This window comes from Pelobates fuscus, chromosome 8 (assembly GCF_036172605.1).
Source record: "Pelobates fuscus isolate aPelFus1 chromosome 8, aPelFus1.pri, whole genome shotgun sequence".
Lineage (NCBI taxonomy): Eukaryota > Metazoa > Chordata > Amphibia > Anura > Pelobatidae > Pelobates > Pelobates fuscus.
In genome coordinates this window covers 76,746,693-76,759,023 of record NC_086324.1, presented here as the reverse complement: position 1 = coordinate 76,759,023, position 12,331 = coordinate 76,746,693, and the positions used below count along the sequence as shown (strand labels likewise).

General features: G+C 38.9%; 1 protein-coding gene across 2 annotated transcripts in view; it reads right to left on the bottom strand.

Annotated features, from left to right (window-relative positions):
- Nucleotides 1-12,331, bottom strand: part of ADAM23 (ADAM metallopeptidase domain 23) — a 221,656-nt gene that overhangs the window by 92,928 nt on the left and 116,397 nt on the right. For both annotated transcript variants that reach the window (XM_063430077.1, XM_063430075.1), the window contains exon 6: nt 963-1,026. In XM_063430077.1, coding sequence (XP_063286147.1) covers nt 963-1,026 — 64 coding nt within the window. The remainder of the gene's footprint in view (nt 1-962; nt 1,027-12,331) is intronic.

Genomic DNA, 12,331 nt, shown 5'->3' with positions numbered 1-12,331 from the left:
TTCTCTGAAACTGCTATGTTTATAAAAAAAATGGGTTAACCCTAGCTGGACCTGGCACCCAGACCACTTCATTAAGCTGAAGTGGTCTGGGTGCCTAGAGTGGTCATTTAACCTCTGAGAGATTTTAGGAAATATGCTGAGCAAGACAGTTAATTTGAATTACTCTATTATGTAGTGTGAGAAGTTATTTGTGCATGTGAAATGTACATGTAGAGTAGATCTAGGGTGGGTTTATCTGCTATGTATTAGTGTTTTTGTGTACTGACTTGATAATGTGAGTTTATAAAGGAAGCTGTAGAAGGGAAAGTGTATTGTCATTGTAACAGTCACTGGAAAGGGAACTGCTGGCATGTATTTAAGTGGAAAAGGATTTGTCTGTGTGTTGATGGAATTGGTGGTCTGTCTGTTTGGAAATGGTTTTGGATGTGTGGAAATGGGAATTAGTGATTGGTAAGGGAGTAACTGCTTTATATGTGAAAAGGGAATGTGTGTGTGTGTGTGTTTGTGATCTGAAATTGATCGTGTGCCTATGTAGGGAGTTGGCCATGTGATTGTTGTCTATGTGGAAATGTGTTTAATTCTTTGTGCATAAGAGTCAGTTCTGTGTATGGGGGGAAATATAAAAAGGAAAAGTTGGTCTTGTTTCTGACAAAGGACCAATTAGAACATCGGCAGCAATGCATGTTAATAAAAAGCCCACGAGCAACACTTAAATTGGACTGCAAACCGATATGCTTTATACATTTAATCTACAAAAACCTGAGCCTCACATAGGAGCTATCCAAGCCTGACCCACTTTTAGGCAGCATTTTCAGAACTAGATATTTGCAGAAAAATATGCCTATTGGTGAATGGCACAACATTCCATACAACTGTTCCAAGACCTCACGTGTGTACCTTGAGCTGTGAAATTTGTTGATAATATAACTAAATCAAAATAATAATTCTAGATTAATACTTACAGAATTTTGAGTGATGTCCACTGGATGTATACTGTACGTGTAACTGCCATCATCAAACATGCCACTGAAAGATAAAAAAAAAACATAGGACTTAGGGTCTCCAAATATGCAAAACAGAAACAGATATCCCCAGCATAATTAATAGTAGTTTTTCAAAATTCATAATCTATGGGCTGTAATTCAACGTCGTCTGTTCTGGGGTTCAGATACTTATATTTAGCTAGATAAACCGCTAAGTAATTTTAAATCAATGCAGTATTTGTGTGACAACCTTTTCAGTAAATTAACATTGCATCCCTAATTGAGCTGGTAGAAAAAATTCCATAGTAAATATTGCACAAAGCCCCCTCCATACAAACACACCCTTCAGCCCCCTCTAAAAATATTGTGTTCATTTGTAAAACAGATTATAAAAGCATACTAATTATGTAGCAACAATTAAAAGCAATTTTTACACAGTAACAGATTAATAGATGCTGTTTTCATATCACCGATTCGTAAAGACTTCACACTAAACTAGTTGAGGTATTTTCCAAATTATATTTTCAATATACCTAGGGAATTTATTTATGGAATTACCAAGATATCATTGCACATGTTAACCTATACAGTAATCATTTGAAGAGTTTTTGAAAACAGAATTGCAAATTAAATGTATGCGCTGATCTTAAATCAGCATGTAAATACTGTGCTGGACAATTAGTGATTCTGTAAACTGCAAAAAGTGGGTATTTGCTGCATGACATTTCTAGTATAGTGATGGCACAATCTGCGAGAATATAGCAGTTAATATAGCAATTAAATGGACATTACTAATCAAGGTAACCACTATATCTCCTTGAAGAGGTAATAGTACCTTTGGTCCCCTGGCTCCACCTTTCAGTTCAGCGTTAAATTATTTTTGAATAGCTTCACGCTAAACGAGAGCCCTCTATATTCCATTATTTTAGTGTTTCTTGGGCATTAGCGATAGCAGCAAAAGGTGGCAGTGATTGGCAGAACGTGTCAGCTGACCCCTTGTAGCCTATCAAAAACACCCATTGCTGATAGGAATAGGTATGACTACCAAAGAGTGTAATATCTACATTAAGCATACCACCAGTGGAGCAGTCAGGGACTCTTATTTAGTGTTAGACTGTTCACAAATGGTTTAACACTGAATGCAGGGACAGTACCAGGGAACTAAATGCATGTAAATGGTTATGATGCCTAGAGTGTCCATTTAAAATCAGTATACTGGTAATATATGAAGAATGAACCATATTGAAAAATGTCAACCTTTTATTACAAAAAGTAAATAATATTCAGCATGCAGCTGATGAATGCCGAGTAACTTTCTGACAAATAACTTCAATGTGCCTGTGCACAACCACAAAGCAATTAGGTCACACTATTCTAAAATGAATATTAAAAAAGAAAAGTTATGTGAAGTTTCCTATGGGAAAGCATTGTGATTGGCTGAGATAATCAATTTTGATTATGTCAGTCAAAGAGGTGATGTCATGCTGTGAGGTCATAAAAGTAAATGCTGCTATAACTGCTGAAACATTCTATTTCCTCACAGATGCAGCTGAAGCTCTGACAGAACATCACCATCTATCAACCTTAAGGGCACAAGGATCTATGCCACAGTTATATGTGTCTGAAGACTTGCAGATTAACTACTACTACTACTCAGTTTGATCTTTAGTAATGGAGGTTCTAGACGAGGAGCATTATATTTTGCACAGCTTTCTGTATATCCTTTGTCAAATAACAGACTTTCTTTAAACAGGATGAACAGCGATGACTTTAAGCTTTGGCCATGCTGCATTGGTAAGATTGCTATGGGGAGGGGGGAGGGGGGGGAGTTTAATCTAGTCCTGAGTTAGTCCAGAGCTAATATTGATTGTGATATATGGCACCAAACGTAGAACTCTAGCATCTATGCATTTGAGTTGGAAATTTTGCATTAGTAACCAAGCTTTTGTTCTATGGAAATCTACCACATTTGACCTTTTTTATAATAATTTATTATCCCTCTTTATGAAAAAAACGAATCTGGCCTGAGGCAAATGTTATTGATCACCAAATTTGACACCAAACCTAGCATCTGAATAAAGAAGTTGAATAAGGGACAGTTTTACCCCTATGAAAAGCATTTTGGCTGACCCAAATCTACCTTTTTTTCTACAAAAACGAAAAAGTCAATCTGGCCAAAGCCAAACAATATTGATTGCAATATATGGCTCTAATCTTGGCACCCTGAAATCTATGCATTTCAATTGGAAATTCTGAATAAGGAACCAAGCTTTTCATCTATGAAAACCATTTTGGCTCAAAGAAATGAATCATCCTATATAATAATTGGACATGCCATTAAAGGGAAAAGTTCAATAAGTCTTCAGCCAAATGATGTTCATGAAACTTGGCACCCTAACATCCATGCATTTCAAATGGGAATTCTGTATAAGGAACCAATGTTTTTCCTCTATGAAAACCCACATTTGTCAAGTTTTAAATTATTTGAGTATTCATTTTAAAGAAAATGTTAACTCTGACCTGATCCAAGTAATATTTATTATATTATATTATTATATTATAAAGTATGTTAAATGCTGGGGGGGGGTGGGGGGCGGAGGGGAAGAGCTAGAAAAGACTAACCCTTGTCATTTAAATTCCAAGAATATGTGTATATATCTAACATAAATGACCTAAACCAAAAGGATACATAACTCTACATAAAGTATAAGTAAAGTTGTATGAGTATAAATTATCGGGTCTGCAGTGAATCACCAATAAGCGGAGGTATAGTAAAAAAAAATTACAATTTCACGTCATGCTTCTGTTATCCTATGTTGGATCTGTTTGTGCTTGTGTATACTGTAGTGGCAATGCAAGCATCATTGTATATATCTGCATGACAAAAATAAAGAATTTATGTATGTATATGTATAAATATATAGTGAATACAATGTTGCACACCAGTCAGTTCAGAAGACTTGCTTTTCCCACATAAATCAAAAATTTGCAGTGATGTTACTACTGCAAAGGATTCTGTGTGGGCATATGCAAATTAGTTTAACAAAGAATCACATTTTTAATAGTATAAAAAAAGTATAACACTTTAGATCAGAAGGTATAGTAAAGTATCACTAAATAAGTTACAAATAGTAAGCAGAAACAGTTAGTAGCAGTGGGCTCTAAATCTAAAGATGTTTTAGATAATATACTAGTAATTAAAGGTTGAAAGGGACAGCAGCCCAAGTATGTGACTTCAAGGGTGCCCTTCTAGCATCCCACACTTACCAAACCTAGACTGAATATATGAGTCCATACTGTTAAATAGCCGAAAGAAGTGAGAAAAGACCAAACGTATTAGGTGGTTTGGTATACATTAATTTAAAAAAAATGTATGTGGATAAAAATAGCATTGCCCCTATTATCATAATAACCACACATTAAACTATAGCCACAAATAGGCTCCTCAAGGGGAAACAAGTCTCTAAACTCAGAAGTTCAAATAAAGTGCCCCCAAACATAACTAGGGTTCTATTGTGACCAATCATGGATAGAGAAGTCATCAGAGGGGGTGGGAGTTCTAGGAAAGCGCTAAAGAGTACACCCTGACCTATTGTGATTGGCTGAAATAATCGGCCAATTGTGAAGACCGCCTCTCGGTAGAGAACACGCCAACCTCAACCCTTAATGTCCTGCCCCTAGTAGGGGACTGAATTTAAGAGCTGCTTGTGACCATTTCCCATAATCATTGTGGGAGGCGTGTGCTCCCTCCAAAAGAAGACACGTCTCCCCACATGTCGAGTCCTCAATAAGGGAATACATCAATAGCTTGCCATTTCAAAGCGGTAGCATGCACACCCAATTGAAAGGAACTTGCCCCCCCAAGGGACATTGCAGGAGTAAGGTATCAAATTAGAGTGTTACAGTGGGACATCATGAGTGGGAACAGGGATGGATAATAATCCCTTATATAGCCACTGTTAAGGGATATAGGGGAATAAACTTTCATGTCTCAATCGTTAGAGAGATAGAAGGGGAAAGTAAGCTAAATGTATATTCTATTGCAAGACCCCAAGTGTAAACATTGCTATATTTAACCTTTATGTATGAAGGGAGGAAAGTTACATTCTTTGTTCAGGCTTTATGTATGAAGGGAGGAAAGTATAAATTCTGTTTGATTCTGGTTTTAGCAGGAGGTGATTAATATTACCTCTACAATGGTTTACTTGCAATTTCTGAATCACCTGGAATTTAAAAACGCTAGTGTTGTCATTATGCTGGAAGCTGAAATGTCTAGCTATAGGGGTAATTACATCCTGATTGGTGATGGAATTGATATGTTGTAGGATTCTCCGGCAGAGTTGCTGAAAAGTGTTTCCAATATATTGCAAACTGCAAGCACTTGAAATTAAATAAATTATGTTAGTCGAGCTACAGTTGACAAAGGCATTGACCAGAAATCCCCTAGAGGTCTGATTACAAATTACAAAAGTAGAAGGTTGGATGCAATTGCTTGTCTTACAATGTCCACAACTGAAAATGCCATTAGTGGGTGTCAGCCACATGGGTGCTGACCGTTGGGGCTCTAGATGACTATGTACCAGAAGATCTTTACTATTGCTGGATCTTCTGGAAGTCATAGATGGATAGGAGAGTATAGCATTCTTCAAAATGGCATCATGTTGCAAAATAGGCCAATTTATCTTAAAGACTTGTTTTGCTACCACCTAGTGTCTGTCACAGGTACCTATAAACCTAATTGTGTTCGGGAGTAAGTTAGTTATGTTGCTCTTAGAAGGTTTATGTAGGCTTTCTGATCTATGATCAGAGCATACTCATTGATATGCCAATTTAAAGGGACACTCCAGGCACCCAGACCACTTATGCCCATTGGAGTGGCCTGGGTGCCAACTCCCACTACCCTTAACCCAGCAATTGTAAATAATTCAGTTTTCATAAACGGCTATATTTACATTGCAGGGTTAACGCCTCCTCTAGTGGCTGTCTACTAGACAGCCTCTAGAGGGCACTTCCTGGTCTATAGCACAGGTGTTCTGTGCTATAGCGTCGCTGGATGTCCTCACGCTATGTGAGGACCTCCAGCGTCACTAAAATCCCCATAGGAAAGCATTGAAAGCATTTTATAAAATAACCATTACGCGTTTCACCAATATAGGCTTTCTCAAATGGCATACAGAACATACAACCTGGCTAGTAAGAGTTTATATAGGGGGAAGATTAGTATAAAATTAGTGCCAAAATTGCATCATACACAATCATCCAATCAACAAACCTCATCATTCTATACATAATAAATAAGACAACAATGTTAGATATCGATAGATATAGGGTTGTAAATCCTTACTAATATATTTGATATCAAAAGCGAGGAGTTTCGGCTATGCATTTAAGTAGTTTTATGTCATTATTGTGCAAGCAAAAGTGTTTAGCGACTGAATGATTTAGGTATCCCTTTTTAATGTTTCTGCAATGTTCGCTCAGTCTAGTTTTGAGATTTCATATGGGCACTCCAGTAAGTAGATAAAAAATTTTGTGTCACAGCTGATAAAATCCTTACTTTTATAAGTTTATTGGTTATATTTGATTTAAATGAAGTAGTTTTAGGTGGAACAGAGGGGTCGGTGTTTTTACAAACAATACATAACTTACATTTATAAAATCCAGTGTCACTGGAAATAAAAGAGGTAGTATGAAGTTTAGTCTCTTTGGTAAAATTGGTGGTTAGAATAGTTTTAACATTAGGGGCACCTCTAAAAACAATATTGGGTTTATCCGGTATAATGTTTTTTAGTACTTCATCCTGTTTTAATAAGTGCCAGTGCTTTTTTATTACCGTATATACGCGAGTATAAGCCGACCCGAATATAAGCGGAGGCCCCTAATTTTACCCCAAAAAACTGGGAAAACTTATTGACTTGAGTATAAGACTAGGGTGGGAAATGCAGCAGCTGCTGGTAAATTTCTAAATAAAATTAGATCCTAAAAAAAATATATTAATAGAATATTTATTTTACAGTGTGTGTATGAATGCAGTGTGTGTATGAATGCAGCGTGTGTGTATGAATGCAGCGTGTGTGTATGAATGCAGCGTGTGTGTTTGAGTGCAGCGTGTGTGTATGAGTGCAGCGTGTGTGTATGAGTGCAGCGTGTGTGTATGAGTGCAGCGTGTATGAGTGCAGTGTGTATGAGTGCAGTGTGTGTATGAATGCAGTGTGTGTGTATGAGTGCAGTGTGTGTGTATGAGTGCTGTGTGTGTATGAGTGCAATGTGTGTGTATGAGTGCAGTGTGTATGAATGCAGTGTGTGTGTATGAGTGCAGTGTGTATGAATGCAGTGTGTGTGTGTGTATGAGTGCAGTGTCTATATGAATGCAGTGTGTGGTTTGTTTTTATATGTTAGGAGGTCTGTTCTTTTTTTTTTGGCTAATATTATTTATGGTGGTGTTGAGATGGGTTGGTGAATAGTTTTTTTCAATTATTTTATCCCTTAGAAAGTTGGCCTGTGTATTAAAATCTTCTAGTTGGGAACAATTCTTTTGGAGACGTAGGAATTGACTCTGTGGCGCAGTTTCTAACCAGGGCTTGTAGTGACAACTAGATTTCTCAATAGCTGTGTTGACAGACTTTTTAAAAAAATGTTTTTGTATGAATTTTGTCATCTTTAATAAAAATGTTAAGATCTAAAAAAAATAATAGATTCTTTGCTATATTCACAGGATAAAATTATACCACTGTTGTTGTGATTAAGATGATGAATAAAATAATTTAAAAGGTCTTCTGTACCATCCTTTTGAAGATAAAATGAATCGAAAAACCAAAAATAGTTGTTATTTAAAATTATATTGATGCCTTCTAATATAAAATCAATTTGAACGGTGGGGATTCTATTCTCTTTGGTTAAATGTCTAATTGCGTGGCATTATATGTGATGAGAAATTATGGTGTATAGGGACTGTACATCACATGTTACTAGAATAAAATTTGATTGCCATTTAAAATTGTTAAGAAATTGGAGTAATGACAGAGTCTTTGAGATAGGATCGCATACGTTTTACAGAAGGTTGTAGGAGTATGTCAATATATACTGATAGGTTACATAAAAGAGAGTTAATGCCAGATACAATGGGTTGGCCTGGAGGGTTGTTAATGTTTTTATGTATTTTGGGAAAGAAGTATATGACTGGAATTTTGGGGTATTTTATATTTAGGTAGTTGAATTTGTGTTTTTTTAAGATGCCAGAGTCTAGACCTTTCTGTAGGAAAGTGGATAAGGTGCTTTGAATATTAGAAGTGGGGTCAGAGAGTAATTTTTCATATACTTCATTGTCTTTTAGTTGTCTGTGTGCTTCTTCTATGTACATATTGCTTGATAAAATGACAATCCCACCTCCTTTGTCAGCGGGTTGGATGACTATGTCTCTGTCCCCTTGGAGTTGTTTTAGTGTTTTTCGTTCGGCAAAGGTCAAATTATGTGGATTGAATTTGTTGCTATTGATTTTTTCAAAGTCTTTAAGTACAAGTTTTTCAAACATTATTAGGGGTGCAGAATTACAGTAGGAAGGGTAACATTTTGATTGTCTTTCAGACTGGTATTAATAACTTGATGATTGGCTGGTAAAATTACTGGTTCATTCTGTTTATAATTAAAAAAACACCTCTGTAGGGTAGCTTCACGAATAAACTTGTTGATATGGGTTAGTTGGGGCAAATTTCATGCCTTTATTGAGGATGGATATTTGGGTGGCAGATGATTGCCTTTCTAGCCTCTCTCTTGTGTTCACCTGCCACTACATTTTCCTCTGGACTTAGGGTTCTTTTTCTTCGTCGTAGTGGGTAAGGTGTTTGAGCCAGTGAGTTGGGGTGGGTGCGAATCTCTAAAAAATAGTCCTCATTTTCTATCTCAGAGTCTAGAGATAGGAGTTGGAATCTGTTAGGGTGATTAGAAGTTGTAGGGGATTTGAGGTAGTTAGAGTATTGGTTGTTAGTGTAGCGAGGTCTTTGAGGTTTGGGTGAGTTGTATCTGTAACTTTGGCCTTGTACATTGTAATAATTGGGTGATCTTGAAGGTTTGTATGATGGTTTCCAGTATCTGGTTGGTGGAGGCTAGTGTTGGGGACGATGGTGGTTGGAGAATTTGTGGTCAGGGGTATAGTTTTGATTGGTGTAGGTTTTGTGAGTGCGTGGTTTAAATGGGGAGCGGTGAAGGGATTTGTGTGCAATGTAGTGTTGGTGATGTGACGTATATTGGGGTAGTGGTTTAAATGTGTGAGGTCTACCATGGAAAGTGGATTCGGAAGGGTACTCTGTGGGGGGATGGTTATCAGAGATGTATTTTTGATTTAGATGATATGTTCTTACGTGTTTGTTTGCGTAGTCATGTTTATCCCTTACGTACTTTTTTTAGTTGTTGTAATTTTTAGTTGTTTTGTATCTCTATTTTTTCAATTTTGCTTTGGATTATGATTTAATTTTGTTTATATACATTGGTTTCCATAAATGGCATAAGTTTGTTTTTGAGATCATTAATTTCTTGGTCCAATAGGGACAGCTTTTTACTTTTTTTTTGTGATTAGAGTCTCCATAAGCCCAAATGTATATATTTCAAGTTTGTTAACCATTATTCCATAAATTCTATGTCTTCTTGGTCTGAAGTGGGCAATTGTAACAGTCTTAGACCACGTGGAATTATTTGTTCATCTATATATTTTTTAATGTAGCTATTTCCCACTTAAGCTTGATTTCAGTAGCTAACATGCTCTCTAGTTGTCACGACTACTAGTGTGGTCCAGCACGCAGAAACTATGTAAACATATACAAATATAAGGAAAGGGAAATAACAGAATAGAGCGTAAGCCGGACCTTAGAATGGCCGGTCTAATACGCTAGAGACAGAGAATGGTCAAAGGGAAAGCCGAGGTCAAGGAAGCCAGAAAATACACAATACCGTAAAGACAAGCCAAGTCAGGGAAACCAGAATTTAGAATAACCAGGGAAAAGCCAAGATCAGGATACCAGGAAATCAGAAACACGAAAAATGAGCACTCTCAGGAAACCAGGAAACGGAAACCACGACAGGGCAAAGTACTGGTGTGAGTTAGGGATTTAAATATCCCTCTCTATGCTGTGATTGGTCAGAGGGCGACCTCTGACCCCAAAACGTGCGTGTGCGTTGACGTCGTGACGTCACGCACACGTTTGTATAATTCCTGGGGGCGGGGCCAGTGATGGACGCGACCACGCGGTCGGCGCCATCTTGGATTTGGGCGTGATGCCCGGAAGACCTGGGGGAATGGTTCCCGGCTCGCCGACGAGCAGGTAAGCTCGTGTTGTCGCCGCGGTCGTGCTGGTCGGGCACGGCCGTGAGACTCGGCGGGCCGGCGACCGCAACAGTACCCCCCACTCGAAGACCACTCACTGGGCGGGAAGGACCCGGCTTAAGAGGAAAGCGGTTGTTAAACGAACGGACAAGACGGGGCGCATGAACACGGTCAGCAGGAACCCAACAACGTTCCTCGGGACCATAACCCTTCCAATCAACAAGATAGGACAGGATACCTCTGGACATTTTGGAATCCATTATAGAACGAACTTCGTATTCTTCTTGGTCACCCACTACCAAGGGTGGAGGAGGTGTGGATATCCTAGTGTATCGATTGCAAGTAAGGGGCTTGAGCAAAGACACATGAAATGTACTGGCAATCCTCATATGAGCAGGAAGTGCCAAGGAATAGGTCACTGGATTGATACGTCGGATGACTCGAAAAGTACCTATGTACCGAGGAGCAAATTTCATGGATGGAACCCTAAGTTTGATATGTCGTGTGGAGAGCCACAACTTGTCACCTGGAAGATAGACAGGATTGGCACCCCGTTTCTTGTCAGCTTGGACCTTTGCACGTAACAAAGCCTTTTGCAGAGCTGAATGAACGGAATCCCAAGTATCATGAATAGACTCTAAACGGGCGTTTAAAGCAGGGATGTCCGTGTCTGAGAATTCAGAAGGAAAAATAGTGGGGTGATAACCCTGGTTTACAAAGAATGGACTATGATTAGAAGATGCATGAGACGCGTTGTTCCTGGCGAACTCAGCCATGGGTAAGAGTTCATACCAGTTAGACTGATTGGCATCGATAAAACAACGTAAATAGGCTTCTAAAGACTGATTAGCCCTCTGTGCTGCTCCATTTGTTTGAGGATGATAAGCAGACGAAAAGGAGAGTTCGATGCCCAATTGTTTACAAAAGGAACGCCAAAACCTAGAAATAAATTGGGTACCTCTGTCAGATACTATGCTTTTGGGTACACCGTGTAACCGAAAGATCTCTCTCAAGAATATCTGAACTAGATCTTGAGCAGATGGTAATTTTTTAAGTGGAATAAAATGTGCCATCTTCGAGAATCTATCGATGACCATAAGGACTGTATTAAACCCGTTAGAACTGGATAGATCCACAATTAAATCCATGGCTAAATGGGTCCATGGAGCATTGGGTACGGGCAGTGGTTGTAACAATCCAGGGGGTGATCCAGGAGGAATTTTAGAAACGGCACATATTTGACATGCCCCCACATAATCTTTGACATCGTTCCTAATAGAAGGCCACCAAAACCTCCTGGAGATAGCAGAGAGGGTTTTATGGACTCCAGGATGACCCGCTGTGAGGTTATCATGGAATAAATCAAGTACCTTTTTTCTTAACGGAGGTGACACATACAGTTTATCCGGAGGTTTTCCCACGGGTGCCTGAGTTTGATCTGCTATTATGGCACAGAAGATTGGAGAAGACACTTCGGAAACTGTGGTGGCAATGAGGCATTCTGGAGGTATGATAGGAAATATCTCTTGTTCAGGAACTTCTTCTGTCTCAAACTGCCTAGAAAGTGCATCTGCCTTGGTGTTTTTAGTTCCAGGCCTATAAGTAATGACGAAATTGAATCGGGAGAGGAACAATGACCATCTAGCCTGACGAGAGGACAATCTCTTAGCGTTCCCAATATAAGCCAAATTCTTATGATCAGTGAAGATCAAAAGTGGCTCTTTGGGGGGGGCGGAGCCTAACTGCCAAAGCGAACGGACGCATGCCTCTGCAGCTCCGGACACAAACCGACTAAAAAAGCTTTTTCACGGGCAATAACCGGCGATATCGAGAGCCCGGACAGCACACCTGCACATTTAAACAGCATGGGGCGTAAGAATAAGAAAGCCAAACCAGATCGTCCCAATATGGGAATGGATATTGGCGAACTATGGCGCCAGGCGCAGGGCGCGACTGGGCCCAAGATGGCCGCGATATCTGGCGGCTGTTCCGATTTCTCCGAGGACCTAGCCTCGGAGGAGGACGAGACCTT